The 20,090-nt window shown below is 36.8% G+C and overlaps 3 protein-coding genes across 6 annotated transcripts; 1 reads left to right on the top strand and 2 right to left on the bottom strand.

The window, feature by feature from the left end:
• Window positions 1-6,812: 6,812 nt before the first annotated feature.
• Window positions 6,813-15,257, top strand: LOC143446090 (uncharacterized). 3 transcript variants are annotated; one of them, XM_076945574.1, is made up of 4 exons: window positions 6,813-7,150; window positions 7,497-7,641; window positions 7,744-7,853; window positions 14,825-15,245. In XM_076945574.1, exons 1-4 carry the CDS (start codon window positions 6,896-6,898, stop codon window positions 15,122-15,124), a joined length of 810 nt encoding a protein of 269 aa, XP_076801689.1. In that variant the 5' UTR covers window positions 6,813-6,895; the 3' UTR covers window positions 15,125-15,245. The 3 variants fall into 3 exon arrangements, with proteins under 3 accessions (XP_076801689.1, XP_076801691.1, XP_076801690.1); XM_076945576.1 differs by lacking the exon at window positions 14,825-15,245 and adding an exon at window positions 7,930-8,284 and having other exon boundaries at window positions 6,816-7,150; XM_076945575.1 differs by lacking the exons at window positions 6,813-7,150; window positions 7,497-7,641; window positions 7,744-7,853 and adding exons at window positions 12,352-13,775; window positions 14,094-14,238; window positions 14,636-14,745 and having other exon boundaries at window positions 14,825-15,257.
• On the bottom strand, window positions 9,391-10,916 carry LOC143446417 (uncharacterized). Its single transcript, XM_076946037.1, has 4 exons — window positions 10,393-10,916; window positions 9,935-10,082; window positions 9,762-9,871; window positions 9,391-9,684 (listed from the first exon to the last, which is right to left on the bottom strand). The coding sequence occupies exons 1-4, from the start codon at window positions 10,648-10,650 to the stop codon at window positions 9,391-9,393; spliced, it is 810 nt and encodes a 269-aa protein (XP_076802152.1). The 5' UTR covers window positions 10,651-10,916.
• Window positions 15,258-17,095: 1,838 nt separating the features above from the next.
• LOC143446870 (uncharacterized) lies at window positions 17,096-19,989 on the bottom strand. 2 transcript variants are annotated; one of them, XM_076946717.1, is made up of 7 exons: window positions 19,188-19,989; window positions 18,882-19,011; window positions 18,640-18,745; window positions 18,411-18,510; window positions 18,114-18,236; window positions 17,365-17,530; window positions 17,096-17,280 (listed from the first exon to the last, which is right to left on the bottom strand). In XM_076946717.1, the coding sequence occupies exons 1-7, from the start codon at window positions 19,291-19,293 to the stop codon at window positions 17,166-17,168; spliced, it is 846 nt and encodes a 281-aa protein (XP_076802832.1). In that variant the 5' UTR covers window positions 19,294-19,989; the 3' UTR covers window positions 17,096-17,165. The 2 variants fall into 2 exon arrangements, with proteins under 2 accessions (XP_076802832.1, XP_076802833.1); XM_076946718.1 differs by having other exon boundaries at window positions 18,447-18,510.
• Between the last annotated feature and the right edge of the window lie 101 nt (window positions 19,990-20,090).

The raw sequence follows: 20,090 nt of genomic DNA, 5'->3' as shown, positions 1-20,090 counted from the left end.
ATTTGTTAGGAAATTATAAAGATTTGTTACGAAACTTTCGCAGTCACAAGATGGCGTTAACGAACACTTGTACACTGAATATTAAATTTTTTTACTGGAATTTGAGCAAACTTGGCTAGTGGTATAAATTTTATTCCAGATTTTTTCTGAAAAAAACAGCATGTTTGTTAAATTTGTTTCCTGGAACAAAATTTTGCAGCATGTAACAAATTTAGGCACAAATTTTGTTCCGAAAAATGTTTCAGAAACAAAATTTCTGACAAAAAAATTTCCCAAACTTTCTGGAAACAAATTACCAAACTCGAGTATGTAACAAAATTTGACTCAAAAAATAGAACTTCAACACATTTGGCTACTGTCATAAATCTTAATTATTCCAATTTTTTCTGAGAAAACAAATCACGTCTCTATAATTAGTTTTCTGGAACAAATTATGGCAGTATGAAACAAATTCAGACGCAAAATTTGTTCCAAAGAATGTTTCAGAAACAATCTTTGTAAAAAAAATTGTTCCAGAAACAAGTTTTATAGCAAAAAATGTTCCAAATATTTCATGGAACACACTGAAATAGAGATTTCATGAAGACCGCTTTCCGTTTCCAGAATAAAGTAGGCCTACATTAAAGGTAAAAAAGAGAAAATCTGTTCAAACCACTAAAATAATCGTTATTAAAGAGGCACAAATTTACATCCTGTGATGTTTTCGAGTTATGAATCTGTTAAAAAAGCAATGTCGTATTTCAATCTATTTAAAAATTAAATGTAATTTCAACTATTTTGGTAAACTTGTACAATGAAGAGTTTCGCTTTGTTCAAATGAAGCATTAAGAGAAATGTCAAAATTGCACTCGGATAAACATATTTGCAATAACCTGTAATCATTTCAGCAAATTTAAATCTCCAAATAACTTTTTTATGTACGGTATCAATCCATTTCAAAATTAAACTTGCATATATTTCTGTCACTTTCGACAATTTTTGCAATGCAATTCATATTAGCAAACATTCATGTTAAGTTAAAATGTTGTTTTTACACAAGATAATACAATGCAATTTACTGAAAACAAATCAAACATAAAAACATAACTTTCTTTAAAATGATCAAAAAGGGTTGTATTAGACTTTGGTCAAGGTACAATGTTAATGATAAACACAGGGTTACTTTAAACGATGCCTGCAAATATTTACCAACATCTTTATGAAATTGCCCGTTTTAAACAAACAACTATAAATTGTCTAGATTTTTTCTTTAAAACAAGTTTGCAGCACGTTACATTACAAACATATAAAGTTTCATCGAGATACATTTAATAAAAAGAGTTTAAAGCCCGGTCAACTTAAAGTTGATGATGTAAATATGTCTATTTCTAATCGACGCCTCAGAAGCACGCTACGTTCTGTACATAATTGCTTGTATTAACTAAACGAATTTGAATTTTATAAATCGGTTTGTTGCAACAAGTTTATATGACATTAAATTACCAACATTCAAAGGTTTCAGAAAACATCTCTCGTTGTTTGTTAGTTACATTTAAATCTGCAAAAACTGTAATTTAATGCGATTCCTTAATTAACATATAACTATTAGAGTTAAGCTTGGTATTAAAAAAACTGCTATTCAGATGATTCCGGATTTTTCAAAGAGTCAGATATTTAGAATTCCGTTTCTTACCCCTACCAGAGAATTGTGCATAAAACACGTCGCTAATCAAAGCGATTGCCCTAGAAACGTTTTTCTTATTAGAACCTTCATGAACATTGTAAGTTGTTGTTTTGATACGGTGTTCAACGTCTGTCAATCAAGCATAAGCTCAGACTAGCGGGTTCATTAGATATCAATGACACAAATATAGCATCACACATAAAACAATGAATTGACAACAGACTCCAATTTTATTACAATGGTCAGGCTTTGCTTTCAATGACGAGAAAATTTGGCTAAGTTACAAACTTTAACCTTACCTTATAACAGGTATAAAGGTATAGTGTCATCTGTATTTTACAAACCTTACCACTGGCAAGTGACGTTACTGCGTGTTTATAATTCACTGGGACAAGTAACTATTCTTATAAAAAGAAAAAATCTTCTCATTTACTTCGAAGCAAAATTGATGATAAAGTGATTTCATGTTTAACCAAGGTCATGGATCAAGTTGGTAAATTCGTTCCTCAACAACTTTTTCAATCTGAGGGTCGCTTTGGGTGTTAAATGTTTTGAGGCGATCGTCGATATAAAAATCTATAACGTCATAATTACTTTGAGCCGTTATTTGGTCTGGTATATCAAATTGGCGCACCCTCAAATACGTTCCCCTACTAACTAGTAAAATAAGTAACATAAGCAGCATGTACTGATAATTACTCCACGAACGACTAACTAACTAGGCTAACTAAGTAAGCCGCCAAAACCAGTACCAGTAATCAAATAACCAAGCAAACAAACAAGCATAATTTTTACATCTCAATTTGCTTGCAATAAAGCCTATACAGATCAAGCAGGCCGAATCACTTCAACGTAGATCGTTTCTAAATAAAATGACAAACCAAGCATATTTGTATTTTAATATTGACAATACACGTTGATATGTTGGTGATGGGGCAGCTAAGACAACATTGTGTTTCTACTCAGCGTCTTCTTAAACTCAATTTAGAAACCATACACGCAATAAGTACAATACATGTTTGTAAATAGCGTAAGTTGGATGACCCTTAAAAGCACTTGAATCAAGGTGTATGTTAAACCTAAACTTATCAGAAAAGATTTGATAAAAATAGTTGGTTGTAGGCCCATATGCAAGATGAGAACTGTGGGATCAACTAAGTGGCGTGATTACTTGTAATGATCGTGGCAAAATTCAATAAAGTGCTTGGTCAATAAGTCGGTGGCTCGCAACTACAAAATAATGATAAACAAAAATACAGTCAATAATTTCTTTTTAACCTTTAGGCTGAGCCATAAAAATATTTGCAAATTGATTGATTTCTACAAAATGTTTTGCGATTTGGCCTTAAAATGTAAGATGTTTGAGGACTCGACTATATGCAGATGAACCAAAAAAGAAAATCGTAAAATACCAGTAAAATCCAAATTGAGCTTGTTCCCTTAAAAGTACGGTTACGTGGCTGAAATATCCGAGAACGTCTGATCGTGCTATCTGATCGTGCTTGTAGTTGACATTAAAAGTTTATTACTTTTTTACTCCCAGCCCATTTTACTTAAACCAGCCAGATAATGCTTTTTTAATCATTTTTTCCATCAGGATTTGCTTTTTAACACATTTAACATCAAAGTAAAATCTACAGAAGATAGTTTTTTATTAAAAAAACAATCTATTTTCTCACAAGGTTTCATGAACCTGAGCGGCAGCCATTATCACTACAAATTGGAAGAATCGGAAACAAGCGCTTAAAATCATATGTTTATTCAAGCATGACTTTGATAGATGAATTTCAATTCAATCGCACGGTTATACACTTCATTTCTTGTGTTCACACAAACTTGATGCATGACTTAAAATTTACCACAATATACCAGGGGCTGGTATACGCCCGACTGCGCGTTAAAGAGAATTCGCGCAAAGTAAGTAGTTCTTCTCGGTGAATAAATGTACGCTAAAAGAGTTGAATCGTTTGTCATTTACGACAAGAAATGAAACTAGAAAATGTTTTATAACATCAAAGTGTGAGCCATACTTTACATAAAATGGGAAAAACAAACGTAGCTTTTGCTCAGTGAAAAAAAAAACAAGTATATACGTTGTATACGCAACAACAAAGTCATATAGGCTTATACTTTAAATGAACTACAAGCCACGTCCAGTCAAATCAAGTAAAATAATATCTTCACTCGATAGCCAAGAAATGTTCAATGACAAATGGGAGAACATGATGTACATGAGGGGGCTGAAGGCGAGGATCAGACACGGCACGCAAAGACGAAAAACAAATCAGTACCCAGCCGTCGCTTTGGTCAATTAACTCACCAAATTACAAAGGTAAAAGCATGGGCGAAAAAGTCCAAAAGCTCTTTAAAACTCCACGAATATTGGCCATGATGGCTGGTTGCTGAACGCATCTGCTAGGAGACACAAATTTTATTAAACGAAAGTGCGCTTATATAACTGATCGGCAGTGCACGGAGAAAATATTTCCAAAATTTAACTGTAATAATAAAAGCAACCAAATTTAATATATAGTTTTTGCAAGTCTACTCATAAACATTTACATCGTTGTTCTTTAACATTATTTCTTGCCTTTTTTGTTTTGTATCTTATGTGCTTAATACAGTACTTCTATAATACCTTATCGCGTTGAGATGGAATTAATACGGCGATTGAACTCACTGTAACAGACAAGCTGTTTTGCAGAACGTTTTGGCTGCTTTTTTTGCTCAATGTTGAGTTTGCGTTATTAGTCAAATAACACTCTGGTTGAACAAACCTATTAAATCGCAGTAATATATCGCAAAGTTCCAAATATTATCTACTACTATACTTTTTACCAAGTAACCTACAAGTACTTAAAAGGTTTGCTAGTATCACTTCCCTATATGCTATAGCAACATACACCAAATTATTCTTTACAAATAATTTGCTTCAAATATACGATTACATCGCTGTGCTACATTGCATGAGTGAAACTCCATCAACATTGACTTATACCAGTTCCAGTCTTAAATATATCAGGCTGGAGATGTGGCTGTCATGGTCGAATTGATCTTAAGGTTTCGTTTTGTCAGCAAACACCTAGAGTGATCCCTTACTGTACTAAACCATCTAAAATTTGACAAAAAATCGATAAACTTCTTTTCATTTCGCAATTCTGTTCTAGCAACAACTTTCTTTGCGACTAGAAAACAAGACTTAAAAGGCAACCCTTTGAAGCCCGTTGTTCTGCCGTTTCAAGGTTGACAAAACGGACGTGTTTCCCACCGCGAAAGATGAAGATTACGTTTGGACTCTTGCCGTTATGTGTTAGGGCGACATCTACTGCCGAATACATTCTATTTTAAAGCAAACGCGAATATTTCAGCGTCATCGCAAGACGTTCAAGCACTACGTCAAATCCCTCATTTGATGGAAAGATCAGGATCATGTCTACACTTAATTTCATGTTTGTTTTAACAAGTCTTCTTCTGTGATCTATCGCTGCAGGAAATATGAGAAGTTACCGTTTTCCTTAAAATATTTTAAAAAGTTCGTGATGTTGGCTTTCTTGAAAATAATGCTCATACTCTACACTGTTTGTTTTTATAAAGTATGGGATCTTGTACTTTAAATTAAAACTTTTAAATCTACATATTTCCTCCTGCACTTCGTCAAACGTCATTCATACTCGCGGTCTATCACAAAATTGTGATCTTTAGATTAAGCTTAGGCCTAAATAAAGATCATGGTTAATCTCAATGATTTTGCATTGAATGAAAATGGTGGATTGATAAGGAATGAAATTGTCAAAAATAGGCTATACCCTTTCAAAGATACGAAAGTATTATTATTTATTAGCGCTTTATTATTAACTTTGTCTGGTGGTACGTTATTGTTTCTAAGAAGACAGGACATTGAGCGCAAGGCCGAGGCTGACCTAATATTTGGGCTTAATTGGTGTATAGGCTGCGGTCATTTATTATTCTGAGACTGTCGTTAGTTAAAGTATTGGTTGTTTTCGATGCTCATTGGATATTTGGGCTTAATTGATGCAGAGGCTGCAGTAATTTATTATTCTAAGACTGTTGTTAATTAAAGTTATGTTTGTTTTTGATGCTCAACTACATTGACATAACTCTTTGTAGATCTTCACCGATGTGAGATGCTTGCTCAAGGAATCGAACAATGTGAGACATTGTACAGAAATTGACCATGTCAGTTGTCGTGTTCTTTCCAAGGTTCAACCAAATATTCTAACTGATACCAACTCTTTTCCAGCTGTTTCTGAAACCTTTTTAAAGTTTGTTAGGTTTTAGTTTTCAACAGTTTGTTGCAATTTTTGCGCGAAGAAAATGCCAATTATTACAGTGGATATGTTTTGTGAGATTTCGCTTTGGAAACACATCATTCAGAACTTAGCTCTGCATTGACATTGCAAGTATTTTTCCAAACAACAAATTCATCTATGCAGGGCTTAGATGTTGGTTTTTACTTTCAGCTATCACATGTCCAAAACTTACGACAAGCGTCGTAATTACTAAAACAGCTGCGTGGTAATTGAAATACTTGCGCTACTGCAAAAATACGCCAATTCCAACATGAAATATTAAAGCAAATTATAATTTAATAATTATTAACAATGAACGGCCAGGCAGCACAATTCATACAGGAAGAACATAACTTATTTTATTAATAACATTTTTACGAAAAAAGAAATTATAATCAAAGATACTACGTAGGAGTCTGACATTATCAATCTAAAGTGGTTAAAACACTGTTAGTGTGATGACTACACGAGCTCAATACAAATGCGTGTAAATTGCGTTATAGCAAGCAAACGCACTTCTGACCACACTTCTTCACACTGCCAAATTTGCCCGCGAGCTTCACCAAATGTGCTGCAATTGCAAAGACTGTAGCAACGTATCTTTAAACGATCTAAACATGCAGACAAACTTTTGGTCAACTTAAAGCATAAACGGCAAAAGTGAACAAATGGACAATAAAACTACAAGATACGCTTCTTGATAGTGAGATATTGTGTAAATAAAGGGTATATTTGCACTTTAGGCCCTTGTTAGTTTTCTACTAGCGGAGCCACACAGACTGGCAGGCCGTTTATTAATAAATTAATTATTAATCGAACCGTCTCATACAACAGTAGTTTGCAAGAAATATGTTTTGTTATAAGCAGGGTTTTATTTTACTCTTCTAGCTGGCAGAAAGCTTCCTTTGAATGATTCGACAAAATGAAAGTTATTTTAGCTGGATATTCGAAAACCGGAACCAAGACCATGGTTGTAGCTTTAACTGAGTTGGGTTACAACGTCTATGATTATATGGATCACTTCTGGTATCATGGCGATAAGTGGGCCAAGATACTTTCACCCAGTGGTGGAAGTATTGAAGATTTCAAAGAGATGTATCATTCAGTGGATGCTGTAACAGATGCTCCACCGTACAAGTTTTGGGAAGAGATTTTACAAGCATATCCAGACGCAAAAGTAGGTGAGGTGTATGCAAAGTCAGAAATGTTGTTGCGAGTTTAAGTTTTTTGATTGACCAAGACACTCGTACAACTTGAACAAAGTAGATATTGCCGCATGCTCGGAGGAAACGATTTAGTGAAAAGTTTTATTTGACTCAGTAGAAGGAACTTTGTACCTTACTCCATAGACTGTAATTAGTCAATATCGCGTTTTACTATTTAATATTTAAGCCTGTTAGCACGTATGAGAAAAGCTAAATACTGCCACGTAACTGATTTGGCTTGTTTGGTAAAGTTTCAAAACAAAAGGTTGCAGTTAAACTCTTGAACGCCCTCTTATTGTTTGAAATGTTAACTTCAAGGTTATTTTGACTTCAAGAGATGAAGACAGTTGGTATGAGAGCGCTTGCAAACAGACAAAAGCACTCAGTAGTCATCTCATCTACCAACTCATGCAGGTGTTATCGCCGACCGGATGGCGACTCTTTAAACATCATCGTCGTGTCAGTAAGTTAAAAACAAACAAGCTACTTATTGTACAGCAAAATGATATCTCTACGTAGGTTTGGATAACTTTAATAAGCTTAAAATGAACTGTTTCTATAACAGTCATGGCTCTGGTTGGGATAGAAGTGCGACATCCTTTCGACTTTTCTCACGCCGACAACCGAATGGTGCTGACAAAAGCTTATAGACATCACACGCAATATTGCAAACAAGTAAGACTTTTACTCTCTTCCGCTATTTGTTCAAATGCATTCAAATGTTTGGCGGGCTAACAACTACCAATTTCAGAATTGTCCTCCTGGCAAACTTCTGGACTACGATGTCCGTCAAGGATGGGCGCCTTTGTGTGAGTTTCTAGGAAAGGAAATTCCAGACAAGCCTTTTCCTCATGAAAATGTTGCTGGAAATATTGTTGACAAAATGATGGTAACACACCCCACTATGATACGCATGCAACGGGAAATGGCTGGCACTGTAGTAATACTTTCCCTAGGGTTACTTTATGGATCATATAAACTCTACAAATCTAACCCCGGAGCAATAATGGACAAATTGTGGTCAACCGTATGGTTCCGTTGGTAATATTTTCAATAGCAAGTGAATACATGAAAGTAATTGCACAAATAAAATTTGTTCATTGGAATGTGCAAGTTTTAAGGGGACAGATAAGGCAATTAGCCTTTTTCCGGCCAGGTTGTTTTAGATGACTACACAAACATTAAGATATGTTTATTGGTAATATGTCGTACGGTATTATAATCTTTATTCCCGGACTGAGGAACGGACGTAAACCTGGTGATGATTCCTCATCGCTCGAGCCTCGGTTACCGAGCGTGTCTTTGTGAAAATTCCGATTGAAACTCACAATATTCACATCATTTTCATTAATGTTATTTAAGAAGAGGTATTTATGTTGCTTTTTTGAAGATATGTGAAATGGATTGGTATGAAGATTAGGGTAGCCTATAATAGAACTTAGATTCAGATTAGAAAGTAGATTGAGGCTATTAGGTTGTAACTTCGAAGTTAGGTTAACAAAAAACTGTGAAAAGTATCTTCGGTATAGCATCCTTCGGTGCAGCCAAAATTGAACGTTTTCTTTTGAACAACATTCGGCTTCTGAAATCAAATGCTTGTTTAATTTCTTCCCACAAAAAAGGGCGGAAGCGACGTAACTTCTTCTGAATATTGCGTTTCTTGAAATCTTACATTGACTAAACTGGTTCTACGACAATTAACCGTGTGAAATTGACCGCGAACAAACTAACTTCTGGTTAAAAGTATCTTGAACCTATCACAACACATTAATAAAGAAGTGATTAAGAAAATGAAAAACATTGTAGTCCAACTCAGATAGAGCTGGAACCACCGCGGTTTCGGTTCTTCGAATATCCAGTTAAATTCGCTGTTATTGTCACGTATGTAATCCAACATATATTAGCAGGTGAAGCAATGGCCGTCAGTACTGCTCAATAGATAACGGTGACTGTACTACTGGTGATTTCTTTATGACTATGAAGTTGTTTCCGACCTTATAGCGACCTCTTCGGTTTGTGGCTGTATAGTAACTGAATTGAAAAATTGTTGCCATGCTAAAAATTAAAAATATCTAATAACATGATCACCTTTTCTGTCTAGCTTCGCCAGGCGAGGCGTTATGTTTTATTTTTTATAATTTATTCCATTCGAATAGACGGCTAATGCACCTAGTAATCACGCATTGAACTTAATGTTGTAAACACAATTTGGCTACTGAAACCACCTTACGGCTGGTCGCAATTTGTGTAAAATCGCGCCCGAGTTATGTTTTAAAAGTTTGTAGGAGCCAAATAGAAAGCCAAGAGCGAACAAAGCAACAGTGACTTTCATTTCCCGTTGCATACGAATCAAAGCTGGATGTTTTGCCATTAAGTTATCGACAATATTTCCAGCAACATTTTCATGAGGGAAGGGCTTGTCGGGAATTTCCTTTCCTAGGAACTCACACAAAGGTTCCCATCCTTGACGGACATCGTAGACCAGAAGTTTATCAGGAGGACAATTCTGAAATGTTGATATTTCATGTGTGAGACTACCAGACATCTCAGTACACTAAATACATAAATAGATACACAGCTTACTTGTTTGCAATATTGCGTGTGTTGCCTGAAGCGCTTTCTAAGCCACATTTCGTTGTCAATGAATGAATAATCAAACGGACTTCTCATTCTTATGTTCCATAGAATTGAGACTGCAAAAATGTTAAAGTTGTTGGTATACAAGATAGCAATGATGAATTATGCCCAAGACTCACCTACATCGCGATAATGTCTGAAGTATTTACGTCCAGTTGGGGATAATATTTGCATGAGGTTGTAAGTGAAATTTTCCTTCATCATTCTAGTCTGCTTACTAAGACTTTGGTACCATCTGGCCTCGTCATTTCTCGTTGTAAGAATTACCTTGAAAAATATGCGCCGAACTTGAGTTACGTTGTGTGTCTTCAAACTTACACCAAATACATCAACGTTTTCAAATCTGCACACATTATCTGGTTAAGCGTTAGCTTAGAACAGAGAGTTCCAAACCTTTCTTATTTCTCTAAAATAACCCCTAAATACATTTGACCTATTGTTGCACCATTTGCTTCTATGAAATGCAGTTTTTGATGACAATAAGTTGAAAATTTAGGGATCCAAATAATTGCTTTTCGATAGGCTTCGCTCCACTGGTTGAAAACACCTGGTTAAGAAAAATACTTTAACAACTTACCTTAGCATCAGGAAATGCTTGCAAAATCTCTTCCCAAAACATGTATGGTGGGGCATCAGTGACAGCATCCACTGACTGATACATCTCTTTGAAATCCTCAATGGTTCCACCACTGCCCGATGAATAAATCCGGGCCCATTGGTCGCCATGATACCAGAAGTGGTCAAAGAAATCGTAAACATTGTAACCTAACTCAGATAAAGCCAACACCATTGACTTGGTCCCAGTCTTCGAATATCCAGCCACAATAATCTTCATTACAGTTTTCCACAGTTTATTGCACCAGACGAATTGTTCACAACTACAAGCAACCACCGGTCGTTATAATTCGTGAAAACTTGCTAACGTTGCTTTCTGGTCTCAGCAGGTAAGAACGTTTGTCTATCGGGTTATTACGTGACAAGCAAACATTTCACTGACTAGGCCCGAGTTTTTGCGCAAACATAACACACATTCAACAATTCTCTCGCGCATACACAAAAGCTATATGCAGGACATACCGAAGCATATGTAGCAGAGCGTCGATAAAATGATCATTTTCCGTATCTTGCTAACCATGATGCCAGCTGTAACTAATCGTGTATGTTTTCCTATGCTTGCCACTTTTTTGTACGTATCATTAAGCACAGCTGATTCCTGTTAAGTTCGCAATCTGATTCTGCGCAGTTTGCGCGAACTTAACAATCATTAATTTGTCAATACAGTAGCTATTATCACGTGACGTTGGAGATAATATATATATATATATATATAATATAATATGAGCAAAGCTGAAGGCGCTGACCAGTAACCATTCAAGATTGATCGATACCTTGACTAAAGTTAGCTTAACTTTTTGTATGTAATTTCTAAAATTTCAACGCAATTTCTAAATAGCCTGCTGCAATATGCATCAGCCGACAGGTAATGATATGTTTTATTAATAGTCAAATTTACAAAAGTTGCTTGCTTAACTTTTTTGATGACAAACTGACATGTTTTTGATGATATGTTTGATTTCCTGCAAGTACCAACAAACTTCTAAAACAGTCGAATCTGTAGATTTTGCGAAGATTTTTTGCTAACTTAAACGGGATGTGAACTTAATCGGCATATTATTGTCCTTTCTTAAGCAGCAAGCCAGGTTGCACTCGCGTGATTTGCTTATAGATATGTTGTGCGTTTGTTTGTGAGTAATTTCCAACGTAAAAGAAACGAATTAATTACAATGAACAAAACTGGCGAATACTTACTCGCAAACGTGACTTCCTGCAACATAATGCACGAACCGTTGTATAGGTTTCTAGAGCGCGGCTACTTGGTAAAACATAGGAAGCAAGGCTAAGTAAGCCGGGATATCACTGTTATTCCAGCTATCTGAATGTGTAGGCCCACTTGCGACTGGATTTCTGTCTACATGCCGGTCTACATGATAGCTCTTGAAGCATAAAATAGTTTGCTGGGTTTTAAATGTAAGATTTGGTCTTTGAAAGTGCTTTTCAAGAGCTTGTGGTACACTTAGCGTTTTACGAATTTACACGTCTTCTTGTTAACAAATCTCAGTGACGTAAAAGTGTTGTCAAAGTGTTAGTGGCTAGAAGTAAGATATTCTGTGACATATATTTTTTGATATGCTATACTTATAGTTTATAGCATATCCGATAAATAGGAATGGTTTTAGTCAAGTCTCTCTTTTCTGAAAAGTATGTATTGGTAAATAGTGCACGCATAATTTCTTCTAATGCAATAAAAATATGACCACATTTCGAGTATACTTAAGAATTTAAACATTATAAATATTTTGCTGGTTGGAAGAAATAAATAAGCGATAGCACAAACAGTGGAGTCAAGAGTTGGATAGACAAAAGGAGTTTTCAAGAGCATTTAGTTAATTTAAATAAAAAGATATCTTCCCCATATATCTTTTCTTAACAACAAATGTTCAGTTGGAGATTATGAAGATTATGAAAATTATATGACACCTGATTGGTTGAAATCCGGATGACGTCTAACTTGTACAAAGTATGCTATGAACGAATAAAAGAAAATTAATTTTTGGTTGGTGGGCAAACATGAACTTGAAAATTTGGCACTGAACACTATTACATGGTAACTATGCAATTTTACCAGCTAAATTAACTTCACAGAAGTTACCGGTATTTTAAGATTTTTAGTCGAACACTGCTATTTTAAGTTGACAATTGCTACCCAAATCTTTACCGTACCGTGACAATAACTGACTAGTTTATTCATAAAAGGAGTTTATCAAGCTAACTTAAAGATTAATTATCGGACCACCAAAGCTGGCCTCCAAGGCACTTCACTGTAGCGTCTCGCTTGCTGCTGCCAATTCAGACCACAAACCAAAAGTCAACGCGACTTATGGATGGATATACTCGGCTGTTATATACTTGGCCTGCTTAGGTGAGAGCTGGCCGCACTTGTTTAGTGGCGTCATCATCAGTGGCAGGCCAAGTCAATCGCCACATCACCATATAAACCTGTTTCCGATTCTGGTCCCTTTTCCCTCAAGTCTGCACGCAGTGACTTCAACTGTCACCATAGTGGCTTGGGATACAACTACACCAACAACGAGCATCCGGTTTCCTGTTCAGCCAAAACAACAACTTGGCCGTTTTTGTTGACTTGAAGAACGAAGCTATTTTCTTCTCCGCACGCATTGGGACTGGAACAAATTGGAACTGGAACCGAATTGGCATTTGCGAGCACCGATGCTGAAAACCAACCAAAAATATATAATACTAAGAATGAAATTGTTAAGTTTTGGTCATTTGCTACAATAATTTTTTCAAATTTCTCTCCTGGGTACTGACTATAGCAACATTTTTGCACATTTTATGCCGTTGTGATTGTCTGTTAGTGTTTGGTGCTTACCTGGCTTTTAATGTAATTAGCAACGTTTTGATACCGTAAGTGTAAAAACAAACACAAATGCGCTACTCTACAGTATATTTCCTGTCAACGTAGATCCTGTTTAGTATACATAGATGATATATAACACAGACTATGCTAAGGTCCATTGAACCGGCATAAAACACCTGTCTCATATTATTTACTATCAGCTGTAATAAATTATCGTAATTTCGAATGCTTTAGTAACCCCAGCGAATGTGGTATAGCATATAGCAATGAAAGTGATAGTAGCTGGGTACTCAAAGACTGGGACAACGTCCTTGGCTGCAGCTTTATCTGAGTTGGGTTACACCGTCTATGATTTTCTTGATCACTTCTGGTATCATGGCGATAAGTGGGCCAAGATACTTTCATCCAGTGGTGGAAGTATTGAAGATTTCAAAGAGATGTATCAGTCAGTGGATGCAGTGACTGACTGCCCGCCTAACTTGATTTGGGAAGAGTTATTACAAGTTTTCCCAGATACTAAGGTAAGTATTGTTGAAACTATACTATTGCAATAAACCAAACCTACTCTACTCTATAATCACGCAGATGATTCAAGCAATTCCAGACATTGGACTGGGTTTTGTCATAAAAACGTTTCATTAACAGTTTCTCAATAACATAGAAATAATACTTAACACGAAGCATAGAGATTATAAAGAAACAAGGTTTAGAACTTTATTAGAAAGGAGCATCCTGACACCAACAAGCTGTCTGTCTTTCTCAAAGTCGTATTTTCTTTCATGTCTGTAATATTTTGGGATTGGAAGCAAATATCACACTCAAGTGTTTAAACGTTTCAGATTATTTTAACCACAAGAGAAGAGGACGATTGGTACAAGAGCTACAGCAAACACAACGAGGTTTTAAGAAAGAATTTCACCTATAAAATCATGCAAATACTTTCACCAACAGGATGGAAGTTTTTTAAATTTTGTCGTAATAACGGTGAGTCCAATTCTATACTCATACTCTATACCGCAATAATGCGGCTCGTGTTCAAATCCCACTGGTGCTACATTGCCAAGATAATCACGGGCGCTTTTTCCTGTTTGGAGATCCAAAAAAACAGTCCAAAATTCAGACAATACACACAAGCAAAGTAAAAAATCTGTCTGTTTCATCGGATCTAACTGGTGCATAACTGGAGCTCGAGCGACGAAGAATCTCGCGAAGTTGAAGGCGTGCAAAAATATTTATCTCAGCTCGAGAATAAAGATTATACCAGACACAACATTTACTTGTGTGTTCGCGCGCTCAAGTTAGTTAGCATTTTGTATCAGATAAACTAAATCCCAGGTTTTAAAACAACGTATTAACAATTAGAATGTTTTCTGACTTTCAGTCATGTGTCGATCTGGTTTACATATGCGTCATCCGTTTTACTTAAGCTATCATAGCAATGTCATTTTACTGAAAAGAGGCTTCAGACAACATACCAAGTATTGCCAACAGGTGAGATCGTTTGTTGTGATGCTTGTCGCATTGTTTTGATTCATATGCAGTGGAACATGAAACAAATTAACGCTTTCAGAATTGTCCTCCTGATAAACTGCTGGTCTACGATGTCCGTCAAGGATGGGAACCTTTGTGTGAGTTTCTAGGAAAGGAAATTCCCGACAAGCCTTTCCCTCGTGAAAACATCGGTGGAAATGTCAGTGACAAACTCATGGCAACTCATCCGGCATTTATTCGAATACAACGAGAAGCTGCAACCACGTCTGTGTTGTTGTGTTTAACCCTGTGTCTCGTCACTTACAAGTATCATAAGTTTCATCCCGGAAAATTATTGCTTGACAAGTTAAGCTCACTTTTTCAGCGTTGGTTTTGTTAAGATGAAACGAACGTTGCAGTTTGCAGGAACGTCATTGCTGAGCTTTTCAAGGCTTCTGCTTCTGCTCGCGATCATCCAGTGATGTGTTGTTTGATGATTGTATTTGTTATTGCTCATTTAAAATGAACGTGTTTTATTACACCGTATAGCATATATATTTAAGTTTTAAGTTAAATTTTCCCCGTCGAGATATATATATTATAGAATTGAACAGAAGCGAGGACTGTTAATGCCTTACAAAGGTTTGGCGCCACTGGGTGTCGAACAAGGACCAAGATTTATTTTCCGGAGGATTTATAGCAAGGCCAGCGCTCGAACCACCTGGCTACTGAGACCACATCAGTGTACATTTGCAGCACAATGCACCTGGGCAGAAAAAAAATAATGGCGGCGCGGACCCTCTTATAAAGCCCGCTGGTCAAGAACGACATCTGCGAGATTGGGGCTTGTCAATGTTATGATTGCCTACGTTTAGCCGCACCGACGATAGGTTCAACAAATTTGGAGAGGTCATGACTCTCGCTTAAAGTGGGCCCAGTTAGCAAGACGTTTGGAAGAGTTGTTCAGAAGTTTAATTGGTCTTTTAGAGAGATGCAATGGGCCCGAGACGGTCAATGACAATGAGCTTACTCAAAGCCTCAAAGTTCAGATGAAGTATTTTTGCTTTAAACTTTGACGTACTAACTGTTGCAACTAACTTCAGTAAATATAGCCTATATATACAGTCAGTATATACAATATATATAACTGCTCAGGAAAGTCATAAACGTTGTAACCTAAGTGAGATAAAGCTGCAGCTAAGGACGATGTCTCAGTCTTTGAGTACCCAGCTACTATCACGTCCATTGCTATATGCTAGGCCAGATTCGTTGGCTAATTAAAGCAATAGACATTGCAATGATAACTTATTATAACAAGCATTAAATAAAATACGGCAGATGTTTTATGTCAGGCCAAGTAAGCCTTGGTATGATCTATGTTGTATCATCTATGTATGCTAAACAGGGTCTACGTTGACAGGAAATGTACTGTAGATAGACCTGTTTATTTAACAGGCATATTTGTGTTGATCTTAACACTAAACACTCTGCTTATCAAATAATTGCTAATTATGTTTAAGGCCACACAAGCACAAAACATAACTATTAGAAAATCACTGGAGACGTTCAACTATTAATGACTTTCTTTCGCTCTCTCGTGCATATGCAAATTCTATATAACTTACAGATGCAAGGCGAAGCACGTTTACTGTTGGAAATTGGAATAGAAAACTTTTAAGAAATTTCTCTCTTTAAAATCCATTCAACTGCACATTTTGCCAGGCGAGGAATTGGTAAGTACTTTCACGCTAGCCTGGACCAACAATGCTGTTGATTCAAAGCTAAGACATTGACGACACTAGCACCTTTTACGACAGCGGCACTGTGTGACATCTTTGATTTTTATACAGATTATGATTGAGTGATCTTGATCTGGTCATTCTAGCAAGTGTGAGTTTTAATCACAGCGCAGTGTTTCTCGTAGTGTTCATCGGTGCTACACGACTTCAATAGTTCGATATCAATCAGTTTCCTGGATATCATGTACCACCGTTGGTACTAGGAAGTGTTGCAGACAGAACGTGCTTTATTAGGTAATTATTAGGTTAATTGTTTCGGGAGTTTAGGGCTAGAGCATTACTTACATTCGAACCAGCTTTTTAGCCAATAGCTCGAATAAGCTTCTTGTTAATCAGCGCAGCAAACTATGTTGTGACGTGGACATTTTTGTGCTTATTCGTAGGCCTACTTGTTGTCTTTAGATCCCTTTGAATCTCACCTTTTACTCTCGACCTGTGTTGGTGTTCCTCTGGAAATAACGTTTTCTTCAGCTTTGCACGAAAGGTTATCCCGGTACACGATCGCGTAGTTGCTCAAAAGTAAAATTTAAAATCGTTCGTTGCTAGATAGATCGAAAAACACACACTTTAATCGACGTGTTTTTAATGACAAATAAGACGATACTTCTGCGTCAGAATTTGAACAATCTCTTGATGTTGGGGTCAATTAGTTCCGTGCACGCTCAACTCTAAATGTTTTGTTCGAGTTTTAAAAATGTCCATCCCCTCTGTCTCATACATTTCAATCATTGAGTTGGCTGAAGACGAATGGTACGATCTGCAAAACATCATCAATTAGTTACATCTAATTTTCGTTGAAACAAACTTGACTTTACGACATTCAAGTTGGAATGAACAAAACCTTCTTTCTCGTTTCCTTGTCGGACGCCTGGTTATGCATTGGGTGAATCCCCGCGGACCATAACAGGTACACATCAGAGTTGTCTTTATACCATTTTGATTGAATTGGTGGGGCCACCGGTCACATTTTCTCTTACGAAAGCAATTAGGGTCTCCATGCGTTGTTACTATTAGTGATAACGTTAAGCCAAAGAGCTAAAATAATCTGATTAAGGATTAAAACAATAGCTTAATTCCTAAGGGTTTTTGTAGATTACTCAGTGCGTTAATGACTCGTGTGACTTGACTCGAATTGTATCACATATTTTTGCGTGATTTAACTTGACTCGAATCAAACGTCCTAAATGACTCGAGTCGCGTTATTAGAGTTGTGACGGCGAAATATGGAGCTTTAGGCAAATAACCAATATTTTTTCTAAACATTTACACTTCTCCGAAAGTAGCATCAACCCGACTGTATTGAGGACAGCCGTGACGTCATGATAACCAATGTGACGCAGCGCATAGTGTGACTTCAGGAACATTTTAGAATTCAATACATTGACCTGACTTGACTCAAGTCACAACTTTAACTTACAATTCAAATTAACTTCACTTGACTCGAGTCAGAAAAAATGACTCGGTTACAACACTGAAATTACTGCCAGTTTCTCGTCCATGGATTAAGCCGTCTTGCAAAATAACATAATTCAATCACTTAATTAAAAGCCATATATAAGTTCAAATGGAGTGCCAATGACGTACACTGACCTAGAGTGCGGCAGCTATAACAAGTGATGTTCTTATCTGGCACGCAGCGATCTTTCATGATTACTGCGTTCGTCGATTCCGTTTCGTTTCGCTTGAATTGAGCGATCGGTTTGCTTTCGTTGCCTGAATATAAAGAGCTTTATGCAATTGAATGATATTAATATATAGCATACTGAAATTATTATTACTATTGGTTGCTTTTTGAAACACAAAACTAACTTAAACCAATTTACAGACTCTATTGCCCAGCACAATATGATAAATTTTACATAAAGCGAATAAGGGACTATAATTTACTTGCGCACTGGCATCGAAATGCGCCTCTTCTTTCACCCAAACAGATGCAGTTGCAAGAGTCGTTTTTCCAACCTTTCCCGATCACATACAGTTTGCCAGTCTGCAGAATGTTAAGTTTTAGCCTCGTATAAATCTTAAGGACAAACCAAACAATTAATTGTAGGCTGCTATTTAGGATCCGAGTCAAGTCAAGTCTTGGAAAATGTGATTCGAACCGATTCATTCCTACCTCTGGATTACGGCACTTATCACCGTTTGGACAAGTATATTTAGAAGGACACCTGCAAGCATTACGTAGCACTTTGCATCCGGGAGGATAAGAGAACGGGTTGCATCTGTGAAAAGTATAAAAATGTAGTGAAAATCAGCAAGTTGATGTAAAACAAACTTTACAAGTTGCAGACTGAATTGGACTTAAATGCAGTTAATCTTTAGCCTAGTTTAACTCAATTCCTAACAAGCTTCTTTTACCGCTTGGTGCAGTTTCCGTAAGCTTTCTCTCCTTGTATGACGCACGTGCAATTCAACAAGCACCCTGGCTTCCATTCGTGTTGAAACTGAGTGCCTTCGCTGTAACGGACGTTTTTTAGCAGACACACCTCTGAATAAAACAAGAGTCTGCCGTGAAAGTGAATGACGGTGGTGACCCATTTAGGCTACTCCTGGGTAAATAGCTCACAAGCTTGTCGCCTTTTTAAGACTTGCTAGGAACGCTTTGGCCAAGCGCCTTATCGCTCTTGTTTTTTTGATACTAATCTGGATGCTATGACGACTTACTTTTGCCGTGTCCACTTGCTGGTACTGATAGTTGGGTTAAGCAGAGGACAATCACCACAGCTAGAAACTCCGCCAGGTTTCGCCACATCGCTCCAGGGTCAGACATCCTTATGTGATGATGAACCTTTCTGATGGTGAGACTCCTTTGTAGTGGAATTATGTTTATCAATCAATCAATGCAGGCCTACCCCACTGATGGTAGGCAAAGAAACATTTTCAGTTAAAAATCATTCAATCCTTAGTTGTCCGACGTAACCAGGCTAAAGTTAAATTCCTGAAGCGTAAATAAATTAACAGACGACTTTTATCTCTTAGTCTGACTTGCGTAGAAAAACACTTGTATTCATGGAACACGTTCAGCTAATCGTATCTGTTTTATGCACGTTTATTGACTTCAACTTTCTCATACGACAAACATATTTGTTTATAAGCAGCGATCCTTTAGTAGTTGCAGAACTTGCCCGATGACGCCGAACTTGAAATTGTCGTCATCTCTAAAGATACTTTAGTCCGAATACTAAACTTGTTAATTTCACCAGGACGAAGAAATCTTTCCCAAACATGTAAAATATCTTTACCAACCAAACATTTTATGCTACGTTGCCACGATCTGTATAGTTATGGTGCAATCATCTTACAGAGAAGTCCCATCGCGTTTCAACGTCGCCTAACAAAGGCGAGTTTGAACTTTGACCTCATCTGTTTGACAACACTCTTAATTTATTTGCAGATCGCCAGTTTAATGGCTGATTGCATTCTGTAAGAGATTATTGCCCGGCATTGTTTATGTTGTGGCAGTAATTTACTCAATGGTTCGTCAAAACGAGTTGTTCTGCAAAGAGAGTGCACTGTCTGGCTTTCGGTTACAACAACCAAGCTGATTTCCATTGAAAAGATCTGATG

The sequence above is a fragment of the Clavelina lepadiformis genome, chromosome 2 (genome assembly GCF_947623445.1).
Source record: "Clavelina lepadiformis chromosome 2, kaClaLepa1.1, whole genome shotgun sequence".
NCBI classification, from domain to species: domain Eukaryota; kingdom Metazoa; phylum Chordata; class Ascidiacea; order Aplousobranchia; family Clavelinidae; genus Clavelina; species Clavelina lepadiformis.
This window is presented reverse-complemented; position numbering and strand designations above follow the sequence as displayed.

Bases quoted from the DNA above. Each gene is read 5' to 3' on its own strand.
- LOC143446417 (XM_076946037.1), bottom strand. From the start codon at position 10,650: ATGAAGATTATTGTGGCTGGATATTCGAAGACTGGGACCAAGTCAATG. The intron at 10,083-10,392 runs GTAAGTTGTTAA...ATATTTTTCAAG, and splicing joins AAGCATTTCCTGATGCTAAG to GTAATTCTTACAACGAGAAA. The intron at 9,685-9,761 runs GTAAGCTGTGTA...TCAACATTTCAG, and splicing joins ACACGCAATATTGCAAACAA to AATTGTCCTCCTGATAAACT.
- LOC143446090 (XM_076945575.1), top strand. From the start codon at position 13,521: ATGAAAGTGATAGTAGCTGGGTACTCAAAGACTGGGACAACGTCCTTG. The intron at 13,776-14,093 runs GTAAGTATTGTT...TAAACGTTTCAG, and splicing joins AAGTTTTCCCAGATACTAAG to ATTATTTTAACCACAAGAGA. The intron at 14,239-14,635 runs GTGAGTCCAATT...TCTGACTTTCAG, and splicing joins TAAATTTTGTCGTAATAACG to TCATGTGTCGATCTGGTTTA.
- LOC143446870 (XM_076946717.1), bottom strand. From the start codon at position 19,293: ATGTCTGACCCTGGAGCGATGTGGCGAAACCTGGCGGAGTTTCTAGCT. The intron at 19,012-19,187 runs GTAAGTCGTCAT...TGTTTTATTCAG, and splicing joins AGCAAGTGGACACGGCAAAA to AGGTGTGTCTGCTAAAAAAC. The intron at 17,531-18,113 runs GTCAGTGTACGT...TATCACTAATAG, and splicing joins TTATAGCTGCCGCACTCTAG to TAACAACGCATGGAGACCCT.